Raw genomic sequence first — 23,584 nt, forward strand, 5'->3', positions numbered from 1 at the left:
CATGTTGGTAACATTTCCTACATGAGCGTTTTTCATTCTCCGCCCACTCCGTGTAATATATGCTGCATTAAGTACTGTCAATTGATCGCCCACAACATAGATAGTACCATGAACTGACTGCTGACCCAGTACGTACAAGTACGTATATCTTATATATTATATCCTTATTTATGTTTATTTTTTGCATTTTCATGTGGATACATTTCGGTACATCGAAAATATATGTATGCTTGGTATTCACATGTATTCCCTCCTGGATGCACCACTACCACAATAGTGTATAGATACGTGGGTGTGGATGTGTACGTATGTTTGTGTGATTATATATAGGTATATTTTTATTATACTGACAATTTTCCAAACCCTGGAATAGGCATCCTTACATTATTACTTCTTCAATGACCCCTGTGAATAACATCACTTATATTTGAGATGACGGAATCGGGCTTCCACCATACCATGTTTTATTCATAAATAATGTGGAGTCGCTAAACCACAGCCCACCACAGTTGGTGTACATATCTGTCTTGTTTTCTGGTTTTCACATTATCGTGTTTACATATGTACATTTATGCTGAGAGAATATTTGTTATGTTTTGCTCTAATCCTGTGCATGGAGAGTGCATCCACAGTTCTTTTACTATTCAAAATTCCTCACGCCGAATGACAAAGATACAATTCTACTATAACTTCCACTGCTGAAATGCCCCGTTCCCTAATGCCCTTAGACAGTTACCATTTCGTCAGGACCATTACCCCTCTGTCACACCTTCTCCTCTTGCCGAAACTGTAAGTTTTGAGCTCATTGCCAATATGTGCTTTAATCGTGAAGAGTGAATCGTGAAAACTACTGAGAACCACAAAACAGCCACACAAGACAATGAGTATGAAATAGCTCACCGGATTGAAATCAATTCTCGACAGTCCACTTATTCCACCGGAACAGCTTTTTCCCCCCATCAGATTAAGATTTTCAGATGTACGGATCGAGATAACTTGTCTGTTTTATACTTATAGGCTCGTAGCATGAAAAAGTATTCTGATGAAATAACTGGCGTTAATTCACGACACAAACTCTGAGTTCACCGGTTTGGGGTTTACAGAAAGCTGGCTGAATCCTTCACCTGACGGTTTATATTCAATTCCAGGTCACACTACTTACTCATCGTCACGAAGTCATAGGCAAGGTTGGGGTGTTATTCTTTATATCAGTAACAAAGTGCAATCCTGCACAGTTAATAAAACCCTATCAGCTTCCCAACCAAATGATGAATCATTCTTTGTTGACGTTGAAATTCACAACTGCTGTTATTCAGTTGGAATCATTTATCGCGCCCCGGGCAAAGATATTTCACATTTCAACGAATTACTCCCACCAAAAATTACTAGCATATCCAGGAAATGTATACCTATTGGTGAGTACAATACAGATGTCTTCAAGGCGGATCAATATCACCCTACAACAGAGTTTCTAAATCTGGGCAAATCTGAACTATTTTTTCTCTTTTATAACTAAACCTATTCGTGTCTCTTTTTGATTTGCTACCCTAATTGACAATATTTTCACAATTTTTCATAAAGATAGTATACTTTCCGGAATATATTTAACAGACATAACTGACCTTTTTCCTAACTTCTATGTTCACAAAAGTAATTCCGGCCATAAGCCACCACTGAAATCACTCCAACATCGCAGAATAACTGAAGAACAAACGCGCAACTTTACTGAGAGTATTACCGGAATGAATGTGGAAAACCTACTGCACTGCGAAACGTCTCGACATGCTTTCGACATGTTCAATAGTACTTTGGGCTCAGTATATAATGATATATTTGCTTTAACAGAGGTGGAACCAAAACAGCAGCATATAATTAAACCCTGGGTAACTTACGGACTACTAAATTCAATATAACATAAAAATAGACTTTATCGCGAGTATTTGAAAACCGATGACCCTGCAGTCTACAATAACTATAAAATACGTCTATCCACAGCCAGGAAATCCTACTTTGAAGGCAAATTTAACAAATGTAATCATGATATTAAAGGAACGTGGAAGTTATTAAAATGTCTTCACTTCCAAACAGTTTCATTTGTAATGGCATGAAAATATCTGATATCGCCTTCAATCGCTAATAAATATGGCTATTATTTTGGTTCTGTGCTCCAAACGTTGAAATCTGAAATTGCTGCAACAGATTGTAGCCCTCAAGATTTTGTAAAGAATCCCCAATCGGAAAAGTTTTCCTCGAAAACAGTTAAAGCAAGTGACATTCCTACAATAATACATTCTCTTGAAGTCTTCTGTCCCTGGTTTTGATGGAATAAGTATGTCTATACTGAAATAAGCATCCGACAATATCTCACCACCCCGGGTAATCTAAAAATAGCTAAAGTTACACCTGTTTACAAACAAAGCGACGAACCCAATTTGTGTTCTACCTCCATATAGTAAAATTTATGAACGGCTAGCAGCCAATGTGATAACAGACTTCATCGCGGCGAACAATATACTATCCGATTCACAATTTGGTTTCATAGCAAACCACTCCACCACTCTCGCCTTCTGTATATAAGCTTCCTCCTTGATATTTCTCAATGCATTTTCAAGTGTAATTATGTTCTGTGTTATGTTATATGTTAGATTCATTTAATCACCATATACTCATGGCCTATTTCTCAACAATACATTGTATGGGACACAAAAAGTCTCTCACCACACTTTACTCCCGCCATACGATTGTCATATCTAAAAGATTACATCGGTATATCCTTATAAATATGGTGAATAAAGATAATACTAATACTAGGTGTCCCAACGTTTCACTTGGAGTCGCAACACCTTGACTCTGGGCACTCACTTTAAATGTTTTAAAACGCGATGCCCTGCTTTTAAAAACGTTTTAAAAAGTTCCTCACTCTTTTAAACCATACATCTCGGGGCACCAGTTAACTTTGAAGGGCTGAAAACTCGTCTGTAGGCAATCTGGGGTAAACCCCTCGTCTCGATGGCCCAACCTTTGATGGCTGTGTTAAATTTATGTCTGTATAGTAATCTATGGTCGCTAAGCCTACTATCCCTGGGTCCGCTTCACAACTGTGACTGTGACTACTCCGGCAAGACATGTTAAAAACGTGTGTTGCCATGGTACTTATAATCAACACCCGCTACAACTGCTGCTGTCCGAGGCCCCAGGAAAATTGGCTTCCATTGTTTGTTCTCTTGCCCTTGATGCTCAGCTTTGTAGTCTGACATAAAGTTCGCTGAAGACTGCACCAATATAAAATATGTCACACGAGGAAAAGTTCGCCAGTATAAAAAGCCAGTGGTTTACACCGGATACTCTGGTTCTTAAAACCTGTATTTGTCTACTGTCGGTCTAATCGGGCATTTATGTTGAATTAATAGAATATGTGTGTTATATTTAACAGAATAATCTGCTGCAAAATAACAGAATACAACTCCCATCCTCCACCCCAGAGTGAATACTTTTTCATTTATGTGTTACCGTTACGTAGATGTAACCAACTAGGGACAGGTTGTCCAAATGTGTCTTGAGACTTCATACCAGATTTAACTGAAAGCCAAAACTTTTTGTCAAAATTTATATAGTGCAACAGTAGGCCTACATTAAATATAAACTAAATCTGCCGCTGTTATATTTGGCCTTTATACAACTGTATTTGCTGCTCAGATTCGCTAAATATTAATATACTGACCCACCTCCCCACTAAATTAAAAAAAAAAATCACATATGATCCAAATATGACCATACAGAACAAAGTGTGTATAGCTAGTGGATATATCTGATTTATGGTCGTAATGAAAGTACAATAAAACAGCTCTAGGCATTTAGGTGCACCCTCTACAGTTAACAGTAGCATGATGGGGTCACTTTTTTATTTTACACAAACTAGCCATCTGCATTGGTGCCTCTTATGAACATCCGGTTATGGTCGAGTAGTGAAGACGTTTGTTCATTTCGGAGAGCAATCTATTCTTATACAGTGTTATTGCGAGTTAAATTTTAAGAGGAATTACTGGCTACTTTATCCCGAGCTCAGGTATTCGAGCCACACACTTCAGTGGTAAAAGTTCAGTCGACATGTCTTCTAAAAACAACATGGCCGATCGGCGGACTTAATACCTGCTCAGCATGAAGAGATCAACCCCCTCGCAAACACCCAATTAAGCCAGTATTATCAGACCTATGAAAGATTTCAGCCATCGATTTACCCTTGCCCTCAACAATTTTAAATTTATGTTATGGAATCCATAACTGATAGTCGTCGATAGACTGATAGACAGTGGCAGTCTCTAATCGGGTTGATAAGATTGATTCAGAAATTCGGTCTCTTCGATCAGAGTTTGCCAGGGAGAAAGCTGCTCCGTCAGAGTTAGGGGTTAAGCTGCTGACAAATCTGAATGGAAAATGAAAGACGTTCCCGTGCGTACAATATTCGTGTGGATGGTTTGCGTGTTGCTGACGACAAATCGTGTGTGGACAAAACTGCTGAAATGTTGTTTACCAATAAAATCGGTTCCAGTGAAGAAATCGTAAAATCAACTGAAGTTGCTCATAAACTAAAATCGAGGAACCATGTCGCCGGCCGGCCAAACCAGCTTATAGTCAGAGATCATCTGTCAGGTACATCCAATGAATGTGAATCCATTTTTGTCCAGATATGGAAAGAAAATAATAAGTATATTGTTGGGATTTTTTACAGACAAGGCAACGGAAATGTTACTTTGTAGCCTGTTTTTGACACCACTCACTCTCTTACTGTATATATGTTGTCTTGTATCTCTGTATGTTCATATGGTTTGGTAACGATGTAAGAACCTACATCGAAACGTCACCAACACAATAAATCCAGGAGTTGTTATCCATAAGTAATGCCTCTGTCAATCTATACCATCCCAATTCCTAAATGCCTCTGAAAGAAGCATTGCTTGCTCATAGGCGATTTTACTACAGAATAGAAATATTATTTAAAGCTAGCAAACATGGCCTTACGCAAGAATTTATTGATGTGATGAGATCACACTACTTCTTCCCAAAGATAATCAAGCCCACCAGAGTGAAATCTAACTGAGCTACCTTAATAGATAATGTATTCATGAATTTTCATGAACAGAGTCGCCTAAGTGGAATTATTCTATCTGATATCAGCGCCCACTTCCTGGTGTTCTATATACATAACATATCACGGGAATATACCTCCGAGCGCTCCACATTCATAGACAAGAAAATATCGGCAGAAAATAAGCTGAATATTGATACAAAAACCCGTAAGGCTGATTGGAGCGATGTTATAAATAACTCTGACCAAAACGAGTCCAATCAGTTATTCAATGCCCTGCTTTCTAAAAGTTATAATAAGTGCCAAAACAGGGGGTTTAACAATATTAAAATCATGGATTAATCGTGGCATTCTTCCTTCAATTAAAAAAAATTTTTTTTGCATTACATGTAAGCATCAAAAATTTTCAATAAACTAAATAATACAAAAATTTTCGAAACCGATTAAATCATACAATAAGACTAGCCAAAACAAATACTGTGAAAAAAGTTTTAAGACTGTTATTCTGATATCAAACAAACATGGAAGGTAACGAATGAACTTAACAATCAAAAGCGACATAAGAAATACTTAAATCCGGCAGTGTATTTCACATTGAAAACAATCGGCCCATTTTCATTCTTCCGTATTTCAACAAAATTCTTGAAAAAGCAGTATCCACTTGAAGCCTTAGCTTTATGGACGAAAATACAGTGTCAGTTCTTCTCAGTTCAGGCGAGCAGTTTTACAAACTGCTCAATCAGGCGAGCTACAAGTATTGGTGTTTGATCTGTACTCGAGAATATTTCACTTATACGATGGCGGCCAGCATTATGGTGGGAGGAAACAGGGCAAAGCCAAGGGGAAACCAACCAATCTCACGTAGGGCCGGAGAGGAAGCAAGCATGAGCTGGACTTGAACTAACAGCGACCGAATTGGTGGGAGCTAATCTGCAACCCCCCTCAACCACGGAGGCACCACTATTCATCTTATAGATCAATTACTTAAGAATGTGACCACATTGTTACATGTATTACTGTTTGCTGACGACACTAGTGTTATCTGAACGATGACCCCATCAAACTTATGACGACTGTTACCGAGAAACTTGAACTGTTTATTTGGTTCTCTGCAAATAAGCTCTTGCTTAATGTAAGGAAGACCAAATTTATGTTTATAAAACCATTCAGAAATAACAGAAATCTGAACTTACTATAAAAAACATTGAAACTGAGCAAGTAAGCAGTATTAAGTTCCTTGGTGTTATCATGTATGATCAGTCAAATTGGACAGTGCATATCAATGTCTTGTCAAACAAGCTGTCACGCAATATTGGTCTGTTGTTAAAATAATGTCTTAATATGAAAATACTTATCCTGAATTACTTGTGGATCCAAATCTCTTCTGTGCTAACATCGTTTGGGTAATTACTTTCTCCATCCATTTTAGATCTATTTTTACTCTTAAAAAAAGAGCTATCAGATTATTAATTTTTCCGACCGTTGCCACAGTTCATCTTTGTTAGCTAAACAGTTTTGAGATACTAGCTCCTGCTCGGGTAAATGATTTTCTGTGCTTGCAAATGTGCCAAAAATTTATGTGTAACATTGTGAAATACCGGAATTATTTAAAGGGTATTTCAAGAAGGTTTCAAATGTGACTGTTTTCAGATCTGAGAAAGCACGTTAAATTTGTATAGATCTTTCTATGGATCTTCATTGTCCCTGCATAGTCCAAAGATTAAAGGCCCTGATGTATGGAATAAGCTACCCATAAACCTTAAACTAACATGATCAATGTCCACTTTTAAATATGGCCTAAAAAGTATTTTTACTTAAGCAGTAGTAGCACGCTGAATATCATAGCTTCGCTTTTCATGTTCTTTGTTTTGATCACGTCTTTGCTACATAGATAGGTACATATACAAAAATGTTTTCGTATCTATTTCACCAAGCATATAAAATGATCAATCAAGTAATTCCTTGGACATAATATCAGGGATAACTCAAGCCATATTGGTTTAATTTCCCGCCACATTGTCATCCAACATTGAATGGTGTGTCTACCTTATTGGTGGTGAAAAAAACTCTGTTCAATACCACGTATGCCCAACATTCACAACAGCAAGACAGCGCTGTTTCATCGACTAACACCCGTGAACACATCATTGCTGGACCAAGATGGTGCCCAGCTCTTAAGCATTCCGGGGTTGACGTTCCAAGAGCATCCCTCATACGCGTTCCATGGGACTGAGGTCAGGCAATCTCGATGGCCACTCCATGCGGTCAATACCTGTATTTTGCAAGAAAGTTGGTGTCAAAACAGCTGTGTGTGGTGTCACATTGTCATGTTAGAATGGGAGGTCTGGGCCACGAGCAGCCATGAACGGCCCCAACACCGGGACAAGAACCTGAGGGCGATTCCACAAAGCCGTTTCTGACTTTAGTCAAAATTTAGTAACCCTCTGCTTACTTTTTTGGTACTGAAGATGAAATTCAGACACATTTGTCCTAAGATAACTTTGATGAGGTCGGCGAAATTTTAATTTCTGATGCTTAAAAATAAGCTTTCAGATCGAATTTTAAATTTAACTTAAGTCAAAAATGGCTTCGTGGAATTGGCCCATTTTCACCATATCCCGCTGCATTGAGGTTCCCACGAGTTTCGAGAAGACGTGAGCGCACTTCCGGCAAAAAGCCCCCCAAACCAATATGCTACCGCCACGAAATGTAACAACTTCCTGTACGCTGCACTGGGCGTGGCGTTCACCGTTCGGACGCCACGTTCGCACCCTTCCGCTGACAAATCACAGCATAAAACGTGACTCGTTACTAAGCTCGACCCTACTCCATTGTCTCTAGTTCCAGCGCAGGGGAAATTGTGCCCAGCGTAGACGTTGGTCCAACATATGAAGGACGCCGGGTAAGAATATGAGCAGCGCGCAGGCGCTTATGGTATGGGCAGTTATGCGATCCCTAAGCAGTGCGCTACTGGTTGACGTTGCGGCAGTTAAACGATTACACAAACGACGAAGCCCAATCTGATTGTCATTGACGTGGACACGTTTAATGCACACGTGTCCTCAAGCTGGGGGGGCCTCCGTGGCTCAGTCGGTTAGCGCGCTAGCGCAGCGTAATGACCCAGAAGCCTCTCACCAATGCGGTCGCTGTGAGTTCAAGTCCAGCTTATGCTGGCTCCCTCTCCGGCCGTACGTGGGAAGGTCTGCCAGCAACCTGCGGATGGTCGTGGGTTTCCCCCGGGCTCTGCCCGGTTTCCACCCACCGTCGTATAAGTGAAATATTCTTGAGTACGGCATAAAACACCAATGAAAAAAAAAAAAAAAATCCTCAAGCTGGGAATTGTCCGTCTACTGCAGCTCATTCCATGTGCAACAGTCACGGTAGACTGGTTAGCCTGGAGCATATCAACTGCACGTTCACGTTTAACATTTGTAAGGCGTACCAAGAGAATTGATTATCTCTCAGGGATTGTTAGAGTATTGTTTTTTTTTTCTTCTGATCACCAGTAAATTCTACACACGTCTTGGTGCTCAGATACATGCCCTTTTACAAGTGCAAAATCGCGTTTTTAAAAAAGAGCGTGCTGCATGCACCTCGCGTAACTCACCACAATTGCAATGGTCGGATGCGCCAGGTTAGACCAGGCCATTATGGTATGCGCCCATATTAACTACCCATTTTTCATAAAAACTCATTTCTTCAAATACGAAGGGTCTTTTTTTAGGGGGGGGGGGGGGCAAACTATTACTTAACACGGGACCTGCGGATATTGATCAATATCCGAAACATGTTTCAGTTCTGATATTTTCTAGTGATTTTCTAACTAGTCATTCCATTTTCAGTTTTCCATTCCCCTAAACAAGTTTTTGTTCCGCAACAATGCTTGTTTCTGGTCCTATTAATCTGCATCATTTCAATTAAACAGTCCATCAAAAGTAAGTTCCTCTTAAAACTCTAAGTGACGTGTGCCAAGATATTTGCTCAATCGTTTTGAAATTTTGCACACAGTATTTCAGTAATCAAGTCAACACACTGTGGAAAGGATTACCCTGTAGATACAGATGTACTCCAATAAGCATGCGTAAATGCATTATCGGTCAGATTTTGAAAATTTTACACGAGCGCGTTGATTTTGGACTCTTTATGTAGGAAATGTGTCAACTTCAATCTCAAGAATGTACTGAATGGGAAATGGGAGAAATAGTATAATCTGCAAATGAGTAAGAGCCGGTTGACTTTATTAAAACGTACTTCTCTTACACAAGACAATAACTCAAGTAAAAGCTCATATCGTGCTGATTCTTCTGAATGAATGGAAATTTGAGAACTCATTTAATTTGGCTCAACAGCCACGCCTTTTGAGATGTTTTTTCTGATGAAATTAAAATTAACATCAATGACGAGTGTGACCCCCATCAGCATCAACAACAACAGCACATCTTCTACCCTTGCTGTTGAAGACATTTCGGATGAACCTCCGAGGAATGTTATTGCAAGTATCAACAGCGCTTTGCTGCGTGTTGTTGCAAGATAACTGGCTGCATGAGTTGATGGCAAATGCGGCCTTCAATTTCATCCCATAGGTGCTCGATAGGATTTAAATCCGGGCTTAAAGCTGGCCAATCCATCGTCTTGATGCAGTTGTTCAGTGGAAATGTCTGTGACAATCCTGTGGTGTGTGCTCTTGCATTATCTTGCAATAGAACAGGATTGCGTCTTCGAACAAAAAATGGAACGACTACAGGCCTCAACACTTCATCGACGTAGCGCTGCGCCGTGACGCCTCTACCACGCCCCTCTCCAATGTTTTGGAAAATCACAGGCGGAGTGTGACGTACCAAAGTGAAATGATTGCCCCCAAAAGCATGACCCAAGGCCGTCCCCAACGGTCATTCTCAAATACCCATGGATCACTGAACCTTTCACCTCTACGTCGCCATACCCTCACTCGACCGTCCACTGCGTCGATGCAAAATCGACTTTCATCCGAAAAGACGATATTCTGCCATTGCCTATTGCGCCAGTTCCCATGACCTGCGGCCCAGTTAAGTCGAGCGAGCCTGTGACGTGGAGTTAAACGTGAACCAACATAAGGTCGACGGCACTTTTATCTACAACATATCAAACAAGGCATTCAGAGAATACTGGGACCATTTGATCCCCCTCTCACAATACCTCTCATTACGCCGGGCGTAGATCAATCTTGCGACAGGGAGCATATGGGCTTTTGGCAACTGGAGGCAACTGGAAGCAACTGGGAGCAACCGGGAGCAACTGGGAGCAACCGGGAGCAGCTGGGAGCATACGATCGAGCGCTGGTTTTAGTTGATCTACGCGTGCTTGAGAAAAAAAAGTATAAAGTACAAGGTCAAGTATATCCACACACCATGTACAAGGGCCCAGCCATCATGAACAGGGACACGTGGCATTCAAATTGCTAAGTATGCTTATATTTGCCGCCAGTCACAGCTTCCTACGCGCACCGAAAATGAATCTGGTCAGACACTGCCAGTTACTGACGATCTGGTTTTGTCAAACTTTTCGACATAAGCGCTACGCGTAGGTAGATTGCGTCTAGTTGTACCCAGTTGCTAACGATCGCAAGTCGACCTACACCCTGCTTTACTTCGTAAAGGCCAGCTGTTAATGTGCTGGTTCGATTCTCTATAAAGATGGCATTCACCACTGTTTGCTCCTCAGTCGAGTCGAGGGATAAAAAGCATCAAAAATTGAGTGAAGGCCGAAATTATTACGATTTCAACAAGGGCAAAAACACTCTGAAATTTGAACGAAAAAGTACGTTTGTTCTGAAATGAGCCCGTGTAGTGTTTATGTGGCTTTAAAGATTCGTGTCGCGTCTATTGACGTGAATGGAGTAATCAACAGACCACACTTATACAAATCTGACATCCTTATTTCGAGGCGGATGAGCCGCTCACCACGTTCGCTTTACATCACCGTCACAACTATACTAGTTTCACCTCTGGAGTTTGTGTAACGCACCTTACCACTAATATCTTCACGCGGTCCTATTCTGTAAGACGGATCGGAAGCTAGAGACCAAGTTATCTCCTTAGTAACAAACGGCGTGGGTGAAGAAAACGGTCCTCCCAACGTCACTGCATAGGGAAATGTCTATTTCTGAATCGCTGTGAGCGATCTTGTATCCGTTGGATTTGTATAATTTGTGTGAAATCTGTATAAATCTACAGAGCGTTCATGACGTTATTTTGTACAACTAGGCCTCACTGGTCGCTAGTGACCTTTTTCCCATGCTTTAACAGTAGGCGGCCATTTTGTTTTAGACACGAAAAGGTGGTCACGTGACCCCCAACTTCCGACCCGTCTTACAGAATAATCTGCATGCACCAATATTTTTTTCAGATGTCCGACAGAATTGCACTGAGCTTACTTTAGATAAACTGTGATGTGAAGCGAACGTTGACAGAGGTGGAATAAAGGAGAATGCAGAGGTAGTATTACAGTGCAGTCCCGGATTTGTCTACTGTTATCCAATCGTTACGCAGTATGACTACTGCACAGGGAGAGCCCTCTGTTGTTGGAGGAAGGTTAATGTAATACCAATATAAACAAAGCATGTGTTCACTATCAACTGTTACAACATTACAGTGGTTAAAAGTAAAATCGAGCTACTGAAAGACACACAGTTCTACAGGCCAGCAATCTGGGGTCACCCCTTTTAATCCCTACTCGTATTCCTGTAGCTCCACATCTCGATGATATTCTAGGGCTAGCCTTATAATAGTCCAAGGGCCGGTTTCATGCTCACTATAGCTGAGTTTGCCCTTAAATACCATGACGACGTATGCTAGAGATATAAAGTGCACTTAGCTAAAGGCTACTTAGCACTAAGTATGTCTCATGAAACCGGCCCCTGCTGATATCAGGAGTAAAAACTGTACAGAGCAACGAAGACAGAAATATTGACCTAAAAATCGTCTAGGCTCCACACATTGTGTAATCTCACTTTGCACGTATTACAGCAGCCGAAATAAGAACGTTTTAAACGGGAAAGTGGGTTAATGCAGATGATTTTCAGGACGCCCTCGGGTCATGCACGATGGCTGGGTACATTTCGCTTACATCACTTTCCATCACTCCCGCATAATAAGTGTGCGACGTACTGTTGACAATATTTGTTACATTTAACTCATTCATGCCTGACGGTCAGAGCTTTTGAACAGGACGTATCTTATACAATGTCACGCTTCACGTAATTAGCCTTGCTTTATTGACTATGTAGCGCAACACAACAGACTATGCAACAAATATATATTTCAAACACCACGTGACATCAATTTTTCACATTATATAGCCTCTACATTTAACCCTATACCCACAAACAGCACCGAAACTATACATATAGATGGCCTATATGGTGATTGATCAAGTAAAGGGAACTCTGGGTCTATCGTTAAACTACCAAGCAATATTTGGCGTGGATGACTTACAAGCTAACTCATTAGGATACACAACTGAATCTGTAATACTCCGGTACCGTATAAAGTAGCCAACTAGGTCACTGTTCAACATCTATTGGCACATACCATAGGCCTATAACTTACACTTAATTACCATAGTGTTGATAAATAAGTTACCGGACAGCGTGGCAGTAGTCGTAACTCCCCGATAACGACGAACACGAACGTGACAGATGTTGTGTTTTGCTACTATAAGCCTACTTTCACCATATCCCTAGTACTTCAGCCGAATGTTGTTCCACGCTAATATTTCACGTCTACCTAGAATTATTTAGTTACAACATGGTGGTAGAATAGAAGGAGGCACTACTCGGCATGATCACGGTTGACCGATACGCCGTCTGCATGCTGGTCTATTGAGTTATGCAACGGCTTTATGCAGTCTTGTCCCCCTTTGATGTACACTGCACGTTACCATGCTAAAATAGAGATGTACCTACTGCTTCCGTTGTGATTACATCTTTAACAGACTTGGGCGCCATACTTTTTACAACAACGATGTCGAAAGCTAGGCTCGTGCATTACGTCATCTGATCTGAGATGGCTACCTTCGCCTTTTGTAAACAACTGCGCGCCGTGTGGAACGTACCGAACTGTTGAGCAGTGGGCTATGACAATAGTTATCGTGAGTTCTTCACTGTGTTCTCGACCATGGATGACCCGAGGCATAGGCTGATATACAAGACTTTTGCCATATCCAGTCGATTACACTGCAACGACATCTCTTCTCGCATGTCGCACGAAAAGCGATGATCTGCTTTGTCTTTCGGTAAGCTGATTAAACTACAGAAACGCTACCATTTGCTTTGGCATACGCGATTACTTCTTCGAACTCTCTTTTCATGGGTACATCGTACTCGTTAATATTCCTGACTATTGTTTCAGCCACCCCTACCTAGAGTAAGTGTTGGAATCTTAACACTACCCTTTTCATGCCGACTTTGGTGGGCGCCGCCATGTTGAATAACTTAATATTCATTAGCTAATACGTGAGTAAATAGTTCATATTTATTTTCAATGTTTTTGATTAATTCAGGTGCAGATAGTTGCTTAGACCTAGATTTAGACATAAGGAATCTGAAAACACTTATTAAAATCTGATACTTTTCAACTGAGAAAAATACAATTTCGTGTGAACGTAGATAACATATCAAGTTATTGATTGCTTAAGTGAATTGGAAGACGAAAGTATATTGCCAGAGAAAGTCGGTGTTCAAAAATCCAAGAAAGGCCCATTTGATTAACGTTAGAATAAGTGAGAAAATCAGAATATTGCCTGTCTTTGACAGAGTATTGATATACTTACCGATCAGCTTTAATAAAAAAAAAAAAAATCACGCCACCCAAACGAGCAAAATGAAATGTGTATACATAATACATTATTTGGGAGTCGGAAGCGCAAATTCCAGGTTTTTGGAAGTAATCCCTCTACGTGAACCTAATTTCCCATAGATTTATATACAATAGCAAATTATTTGCTTTCATTTCCCTATGGACAAATGACACTTCCCTGTATCAATACAAATGAAAAACATGAAGCATTAAGCCTCAATTTTCTCAGGGAGAATTTTGCCTGTCTTTGATCGAGACTCTCGAGAATGGATATTCACGCAGAAAAGCTATCCGAATACTGTCATGGTGGTAAAAGGGGAATATTACTAAAAATTACTTGCGGAAAAATCCGAATCGCCAACAAGGGAAAATATCAGCGTGACTTTGAGAAGTTCTCACAACTTGACATTTGCAATGATGTTATTGGGTTCCATCCAACTTCCATCTGCGATCGGTGTCCAAAACATATATATACATGTATTTTAATTTCAACCCCAAAGTATAAACTAAAGTACACAAACTTACAGGCGTTATCGGCAAACGTCCGCGACCTTGACGTAAGTCTTTATCAAAACACGTGTCCCGGCTGTTTGCCTGCGACAACCTCGCGCGAGTGCATATATCGCCTAGGCCTGGCCAAGTCAGACAGCTCTAATCTCCCCCGTGCAGTAGGTAACGTACATTGAGCACTAAGAAGCCTCATAATTGTGCCACCCCCCCCCCCCCCCCACCACAACCCCCCCACCACCACCACTCTTTGTACTCCTCCCCCTTCTACCTCCATGGTTACAACATGAAACCGTGGTTTTATCAAAATCAAACTGATCGTGGATCCATATAAGTATGAAGCTATTCCTACCTGAGGGCGAGAGTAAGACGAGTCTGGTAGAGTCACTTTAGTCCCGATCGTACCCCCTGCACGGCTTCTAGGTCGTCAGCTGGCAGTCAAACACTATCACGCCATGCTCGCCATGAGAAAAAAAACCCCACATTACCAACGTGTTCCGTACACACCCCGGACAAACCCCCATATCTGACCAATCAGAGGCTACGTGACAAACCGCTGCCCTATTGACTGACAGCTAGCAACAAGGGCAAAGTGACACTGGCATGACGTCATAGTCCTCATAAATTATTTTTTTCTGTTAGCCTTTACAGCGTCCTTGACTGGTTTGTTAGCGACGTCATATTATGTATTCTGAATTTTCATAAAAGTGAGATATCTTAAGTAGAGTTTTAAAGGGAAAATAATAACAGGCATGTTGGACTGTATAGATCTGTCTGTTATCTGGGATTGTTGTGTTAGACCCAGATACACCATGTCACATTATGATAAATTTATAAATACAGTCTTAATTTATGAAAAGTTTACCTATATAATCGTACTTTTCGATGGACCCCGACGATCGTCATCGATATGTGTTTGGGGCAAAGTTTTGCGGTGTGTAACTTCATTATGATGTCCAAACGATCCAAATTAAGATGGATTTAGATTTTTTTTGTTATTATTTGAAGAAGTCCGTTTTCGGCTATGTCCATGGTATTGGTTTTTGTATGACATGTTTAATTCGCGGCTGTAGACGCGCGATTCCAGGCTTTTCTGCGTGTAGATGAAATGAGACATAACAGGAACTTATGCAAATCATAATTTTACTTCATCATTTGACAACCAGTGAAACACATTTACTCTTGAAATGAGATAGGCTGTCTGTGGTCATACCATGTACATTTGTTTATCGGTTCATCTACTCTACACTGTAGGACTACGTAGGCCTAACGACTTTCATGCGCCGGTAGATTTTATTAATGAAGTAGGCCCTAATGGCATCAAATCAAATCTTTCAATGTAAAAAAATTGCTGGAAAGGATCTCTACCCTTGCAACTAAATGGGGAAACGTCCGTCTGTCTCTCAGATCGATTGCCAAACTGTTCATAGTGACAGATCGTCTGCAAAACGACGCATGGGTTTCCCCGCTATGCGGTTGAAGTTGTTATTCAACGTGCAACGTAGCAGATAGTATAGGTCAGGCTGAAATATTCGTCGCTAACCATTAGCCAACTGTAGGCGGTTAAATGCATAGGATAATATCTTTTCCCGTCTAATAGTGGTATTTGAAACAAGGTTTGTCTTACGAATTGTATCGTGAATATATTTACTTTCTCAGCGTAATTGTACGATATGCTGTTAGCTGCTGTAAATAGCGTTGAGCTTTCATTGGAAAAGTACTGTATACAATCTGTATAGATTTACAGTAATATTTTTAAACTTATCTGACATATAACTTGGCGGTATGTGATGAAATATTATGAGAATTTCCTTGTGTGGTTCAAATTATCACCCCCCTCCCCCCCTCTATAACCTCACTTTGTTTGGCACTTTAAAAAAGAAAAGTATGCAGTTATAGGAATCGAACTCATTATCCTATTCGACACAACAGTTTCAAGCCATGTGTTCTTCAGTAATTGTGCTTCATATTCAAGCAAGTTGGATGATTTCATATCTAGCTGCAATGGGCTCTTTATTAATATTGATCAGTGTAACACTATATAGGTACATTAATCATCAAGCTTTTTATGTCAAGGTCTGCAGCAACCTGCGGATGGTTGTGGGTTTCCCCCAGGCTCTGCCCAGTTTCCACCCACCGTACTGCTGTCCGCCGTCATATAAGTGAAATATTCTTGAGTACGGTGTAAAACACCAGTCAAATAAATAAATAAATAAATGAATTTTATGCCTATATCTCTACATTAATATGAATTAATCAGTTGACTTGTATGTCAGTTTGCAACAAAGATGATGATTTTAAAATTTCCCACAATTTAATCCCATAAATTTGAACCTCAATTTTACAAACGTATATGTGCAATGATTATACAAATTCATGTAGGCCTATGAAATATGACTATTATGTACAGCTGGCACCTTGGATGCATGAGGCCATAGTATATAATGTGTGTCACATATTGCATTTTGATGAATTTTTCAGAATATTTCCAACATTCCAGACTGACATTGTGTGGGTGAAGAATGTCTTTGAAGAGATTACAGTTGACACTAGCTATTTTTAAGCCTGACATTACAGCCCAACCTCATATTATTAAGGTAATCTACATATTCGTTATATTTTCTCGTCTATGTTTGTAATGCAGAAATTTAGTCTGAACAGAGTGAGATGTACTTCATCCAAACTATTTTAAAAGCACTGGTTGTAAAGATATTGTATGGGCTAATATGATAATGTATATTTTCATAAAATTCAAATGTGGCCAAGGCGGTTAGCGTGCCAAAGTGGCACAATGACCTAGTAGCCTCTAACCAATGTGGTCACTGTGAGTTCAAGGTCACCTCCTGCTTGTGCCCTCTCCGGTTGTACCTGGAAGGCCTGGCAGCATCTTTTGGTTTCCCCAAGGCTCTGTTTGGTTTCCTCCCACCATAATGCTGGCCATCATCGTATAAGTGAAACGTTCAGTGTAAATATATACAGCGTAAAACAGCGATCAAATAAATAAATAAATAAGATTCACCTGTCAAATACTGAATGCTAGAAAAGTGTCATGAAAAGAGCTAATTGATGTTATATAAAGATAATAAGATAGGATGTCCAAAATAACTTATCCTTGGAATAATCTCCAGATGTACATGTGCCTGTATGGTGGCCTAGTTTTCAATGTTATTCATGTATTTACATATGTACATGCATATGTTTTCTGTTTTCTTCCTCATTTAGTGAATGTCTACTCTTGTTTTCCTTTCTATGGGACAGGTATAGTACAAGGTCAAGGACATTTGCCTGTGTTTTACTGTCAATTTTTGCTGCACTTGTTACCATTTCTTTTTCCATTTTAATCCTGCAGGAAGTGAGGTCCATGCTTCTGCAACACAAGTTTTACTTCATTCGGTCAAAGGAGCTGAGGTTGTCAAGGCAGCGGGCAGAGGAATTTTATCAAGAGCATAAAGGTATATAGTAACTATTTATAAGTTATTGACATGAAATATCAGTATTTCCTGATAGATAAAAAGATAGGGGCTTCCGTGGCTCAGTTGGTTAGCACGCAAACGCAGCGTAATGACCCAGATGCCCCCACCAGTGTGGTCGGTGTGAGTTCAAGTCCAGCTGATGCTGGCTTCCTCTCTGGCCGTACTAGGGAAGGTTAGCTTGCAACCTGCGGATGGTCGTAGGTTTCACCTGGGATCTATCTGGTTTCCTCCCAACATAATGGCGGTCGCCGTCGTATCAGTGAAATATTCATGAGCACGGCATAAAACACCAATGAAATAAACAAATCCTTCAAAGATGAATCTCAAAATGATATTTCTCAAAGTGTAAAATTACATTTGTTGCTACACTTAATTTTTTAAGTTCAGGTACTTTAATAAGTGCATGTACGTTGTTAGTACATGGACTTTAAAGGCATTGTCTGTGTTTCATCTTGTTGCTGAAAGATAAAAGGTTGGTGTGATAACTATGTCGGAGTCTCTGGTGTTCTCTTTCAGATACTTAGGAAAATGTGGGGTTGTTAAACTTAAGAATATTTTACAATAAGAATATAAGCGGCTAGCATTATGGTGGAAGGAAGGTGAGCATAACCTGGGGGAAACCCATGTCCATCCGCAGGTTGCTGGCAGAGCTTCCCACATGTGGCCGAAGAGGAAGCCAGGATGAGCTGGACTTGAACTCACAGCGACCACATTCGTGCGTCAGTATTCGTAATTCATATATGTAAAAGGTGTGGTGGTTACCTCCAGGTTCTGTGGGTTAGATCTGTGAAAAAAAGGTTGTGGTGGTTACCTCCAGGTTCTGTGGGTTAGATCTGTGAAAAAAGGTGTGGTGGTTACCTCCAGGTTCTGTGGGTTAGATCTGTGAAAAAAAGGTGTGGTGGTTACCTCCAGGTTCTGTGGGTTAGATCTGTGAAAAAAAGGTGTGGTGGTTACCTCCAGGTTCTGTGGGTTAGATCTGTGAAAAAAAGGTGTGGTGGTTACCTCCAGGTTCTGTGTGTTGAATGCATAAAAAGGTGTGGTTACCTTCAGGTTCTGTGTGTCAGATGCATAAAAAAGTGTGGTGGTTACCTTCAGGTTCTGTGTGTCAGATAGGTAAAAAGGTGTGGTGGTTACCTCCAGGTTCTGTGGGTTAGATCTGTGAAAAAAAGGTGTGGTGGTTACCTCCAGGTTCTGTGGGTTAGATCTGTGAAAAAAAGGTGTGTGATTACCTCCAGGTTCTGTGTGTTAGATGCATAAAAAGGTGTGGTGGTTACCTCCAAGTTCTCTTTGTCAGATACGTTAAAAGGTGTGGTGGTTACCTCCAAGTTCTCTTTGTCAGATACGTTAAAAGGTGTGGGTGGTTACCTCCAAGTTCCGTGTTCCAGATAGGTAAAAAAGGTGTGGTGGTTACCTCCAGGTTCTGTGTGTCAGATGCATAAAAAGGTGTGGTGGTTACCTCCAAGTTCTCTTTGTCAGATACGTTAAAAGGTGTGGTGGTTACCTCCAAGTTCCGTGTTCCAGATAGGTAAAAAGGTGTGGTGGTTACCTCCAGGTTCTGTGTGTCAGATAGGTAAAAAGGTGTTGTGGTTACCTCCAGGTTCTGTGTGTCAGATGCATAAAAAGGTGTGGTGGTTACCTCCAGGTTCTGTGTGTCAGATACGTAAAAAGGTGTGGTGGTTACCTCAAGGTTCTGTGTTTCAGATGCATAAAAAGGTGTGGTGGTTAGCCCAAGATTCTGTGTGTCAGATACGTAGAAAGGTGTGTTGGTTACCTCCAGGTTCTGTGTGTCAGATGCATAAAAAGATGTGGTGGTTATACTGAGGTGTGGTGGTTAGCTTCAAGTGTTGTGGCTATCCTCAAGGATGGTGGTGGTTATTCCAGGTGTGGTGGTTAGCCCAGGTGTGCTAGTTATCCCAGGTTTGGTGGTTTAGCCCAGGTGTGGTGGTTATCCCCAGGTATGGTGGTTATCCTCAAGGATGGTGGTGGTTAGCCCAGGTGTGGTGGTTAACCTCAAGGATGGTGGTCGTTATCCCCAGGAGTGGTGGTTATCCCCAGGTAAGGTGGTTATCCCAGGTGTGATGGTTATCCTCAGGAGAGGTGGTTATCTCTAGGTGTGGTGGTTATCCCTAGATGAAGTGATTACCCTCAGATGTGGTGTGTATCCCCAGGTGAAGTGGTTATTCTTAGGTGTGGTGGTTATCCTCAAGGGTGGTGGACGTTATCCCCAGATGAGGTGGTTATCCCAGGTGTGGTGTTATCCTCAGGAGAGGTGGTTGTCTCCAGGTGTGGTGGTTATCCCTAGATGAAGTGGTTATTCTTAGGTGTAGTGGTTATCCCCAGGTGAGGTTTTTATCTTCAGGTGTGGTGGTTATCCCAAGGTGTGATGGTTATCCCAGGTGTAGTAGTTTCGATCCTCATTGAAAATTAGATACAATGTTTGTGACAATTGACAGGCTTAATAGTATTGCAATTTGTACGTGTCGCATTTTATTTGGATATTACAGGTAAATTCTTCCTCAACAGACTGGTATCTTTCATGTCCAGGTAGGAGTCCAGTTCTTTGCAATATTTGTAAAAATCTGTGGATACATTCAATTATGTAACATTGATTATAGTACAAAGTTGAAATGGAGTTTTTAATATGCAGTGAGAAATTTGAAAACAGAACTTACGCGAGCTGTTCTTTCTTGTCATAAATACAGCAAAATATTTGCTTTCCACATGAGTGGTTTGAAGGGGAAGTGTACATATAGTAGGCAAAGTGAAATTGCATATGAAAATAGCTTCTTGCAGTCATGAATACTCTTCACCGGGTAGGGGTAGGGGGTGGGGGTGGGGTTAGTTGTCACTTCATTGGCATCATATATTATTCCTATACTCCTTATAATGCACACATAAAAAATTTCCATTTTGTTTTTATCTTTTAATTGATGCCACATTGTATCTCCTTCTTTGTGCTTTCTTTCCCTTAATTTAAATTTAACAGTTAAGTGGAGAGAACTTGCAATTCAAGTCTATAATTAAGCCTATTTCATGATGTGATCTGATAGATCAGGGTTTTGCTTTGTTTGATTTTTGTGTTTTTGTTTCTGAATGGCCAGCGGCCCCCTGAGTGCTCACATTCTGGCTCGAGACAATGCAGTCCAGGAGTGGAGAAGACTGATGGGACCAACCAAAGTGTTGAGGTGAAGAGCTGGAGAATTCCTCACTCCATCATTTAATTTGTTGTTGACTGTCAAAGTCTTACACTGTCTTCATGCTGTCAGAAATGAAGTCATTTTTTTTTTTGTAAGAGGAGAAGATGAAGAAAAAACTTGTACATGTGTGCAGGTCTGTTGGCATTTTCTAGCTGTTGTGATGATGTGAGAAAGTCTGTCAATGTCAGGCTAGACTTTTTTCCTTAACAATTGGTTGAATGTGAAGTACCTGGATATGCCCTTTCCCAGACCTGCAACAAGGCCATCCCGTTTACAGGCAGGCAGCTTGAGTTCCAACTTAGCTTGCAGTTTTCAACTTTTTACAAATATTAAGCTCCATTCACATCGGTTCCCCTGCCCTGAATGCTGCCTATGGGCCTGTATGCTAATGTGTGTGGATCATGTCTGGTGTCTTTTGTGTGAAATTCTAGTGAGGGAGCACTAGATATTTGTTGGATAGACCAGCATTGAAGCCAACGACCAACAAGGTGACATCAATGTCACGTGCATGAGATATGGCTGAAAGTGAGGTTAAGATGGTAAATGAAGATGGTCACCTCATACACTAACAGGTATGCAGCCTCTTGGTGTAGGAAAAAGTTGGTTCTAGAGTTTTTCAAGATTTATTTATTCATTCATTTATTTGTTTAAGGTTTAATGCCATATTCAGATGTTTAATTTAACTTTATACGGTGGCAGTTCAGATTTATGAGCGAGGGAACTGAACCTTGGGTCGATTCCATGCAGCCATGTCTGACTTAAGTCAAAATTTAAAACTTCTTCACAATGCTTTGTTGAAATTTGATTGCAAGTATCTGAGAAGAACATTCCTGGGGTGAACAAAGTTTTAATTTCTACAGAACAAAACTAAGCTTTAAATTTGTATTTCAAATTTTGACTTAAGTCAGAAATAGCTTTGTCGAATTGGCCCCTGACCTCATTTGTCAAAGCAGATCAGCTGCAAATGAAACTAGAACCAAGTGAACTAGTGAGAACCTTAGAACCAGGTGAACTAGTGAGAACCTTAGAACCAAGTGAAGTAGTGAGAACCTTACCTTTATAGTGAACAGTTTCTGTACATGTTCATATAGTCTTTCAACCTAAAGATGCTGTAACCTCTGATATTTGCAGAACGATTCATGAGGATGCGGACAGTATTCGCGGAATGTACGGATTGACAGATACCAGGAACTGCACACATGGATCAGGTAAACCTGCACTGTAAGAATGGTTTTGGCCTGAGATTTACTAGGTGTATCCCATAAGTCCTTGCCTGCTTCATTATGGTTCTTACAGACTGGTCATGACACTTGACAGATCCATGTAGGAGGTAATGAAACATGGGTGTGTGTGTCGGTGGTGGGGTGGTTGGGGGGTGGTGGTTGGGTGGTTGGGTGGTGGTGGTTGGGTGGAGGTGGTTGGGGTGAGTGTGTAATCACCATCTCCTATCATCTCACCACCAACTCAGCCACACTCAAAGTAACAGACATGCCAAATGTAAGATCATTTACTGCCTACCTCTGTGAAGTAATAATATTTAGTTTGAACTTAAACTCAAAAATATTTCACTTATACAATGGGGGCTGGCATTATGGAGAAAACACACAACCATCTGCAGGTTGCTGGAGGACTTTCCAACATATGACCGGAAAGGAAGCCAAGCTGAGCTGAACATTAACTCACAGCAATTGCATTTGTGAGAGTAAACAGTTAATAAATATTATCATTTATTAATTAATAGTGATAGACAACAAAATTACTGAAATGTGGAAAGATTCTGAATGAAAACTGTATCCCCACTGAAAGGATCTTCTCTTATTTTTTTTTTCAGTGAATAAAGTTTGTGATGTTTTTCAAATAGCCCATATACTTTGCTTAAATCTTTCCATTGATCCTGCTTTATAGGTTTGCTTTCTTTGACTTTAAAGTTAAAATAAACTGAACGCTGGAGTAAACATAACTACTTTCTATGGGTTTCCCCCACCCATGAAACTGACCGCCGACATATACAGTGTCTATTTCTTGATTATGGTGTTGAACACAATCAGATAAGTAAATAAAATTTTTTACAAAAACTGGTAGTTAACTGAGCTTTATATTGTTACAGACTCACCAGAATCTGCTGCCAAAGAAATTGCGTTCTTCTTCCCTGAGTTCAGCATTGACCATTGGTACAGAGAAGATGAATCCTGCTATAGGGAAGGAAAGGTCTTTTATGATAATGACACTGGTATGCATATGTTACAGAGATGACACGGCGTCTTGAAGTCTGCTAGAGGGAAGAAAAGCCATTAATGACAATAGCACAGGTGTGCATATGGTACAGAGATGACACAGTGTCTTGAAGTCTGTTGTAGGGAAGGAAAGGCCATTAATGATAATGACACAGGTGTGCACACGGTACAGAGATGACACGGTGTATTGAAGCCTGCTATAGGGAAGGAAAACCCATTAATGATAATGACACAGGTGTGCATATATGGTAGA

General features: G+C 40.6%; 1 protein-coding gene across 4 annotated transcripts; it reads left to right on the forward strand.

Moving 5' to 3' along the window:
* The first annotated feature begins 12,806 nt into the window (after window positions 1-12,806).
* On the forward strand, window positions 12,807-23,350 carry LOC135470456 (nucleoside diphosphate kinase 6-like). 4 transcript variants are annotated; one of them, XM_064749417.1, is made up of 7 exons: window positions 12,807-13,357; window positions 16,909-17,024; window positions 17,777-17,879; window positions 20,405-20,444; window positions 21,002-21,085; window positions 22,229-22,305; window positions 23,205-23,350. In XM_064749417.1, the coding sequence occupies exons 2-7, from the start codon at window positions 16,950-16,952 to the stop codon at window positions 23,348-23,350; spliced, it is 525 nt and encodes a 174-aa protein (XP_064605487.1). In that variant the 5' UTR covers window positions 12,807-13,357; window positions 16,909-16,949. The 4 variants fall into 4 exon arrangements, with proteins under 4 accessions (XP_064605487.1, XP_064605488.1, XP_064605485.1 ...); XM_064749418.1 differs by lacking the exon at window positions 12,807-13,357 and adding an exon at window positions 15,531-15,643; XM_064749415.1 differs by lacking the exon at window positions 12,807-13,357 and adding an exon at window positions 15,543-15,731.
* Window positions 23,351-23,584: the final 234 nt, after the last annotated feature.

Source organism: Liolophura sinensis, chromosome 7 (genome assembly GCF_032854445.1).
Source record: "Liolophura sinensis isolate JHLJ2023 chromosome 7, CUHK_Ljap_v2, whole genome shotgun sequence".
In the NCBI taxonomy this organism is placed as follows: domain Eukaryota; kingdom Metazoa; phylum Mollusca; class Polyplacophora; order Chitonida; family Chitonidae; genus Liolophura; species Liolophura sinensis.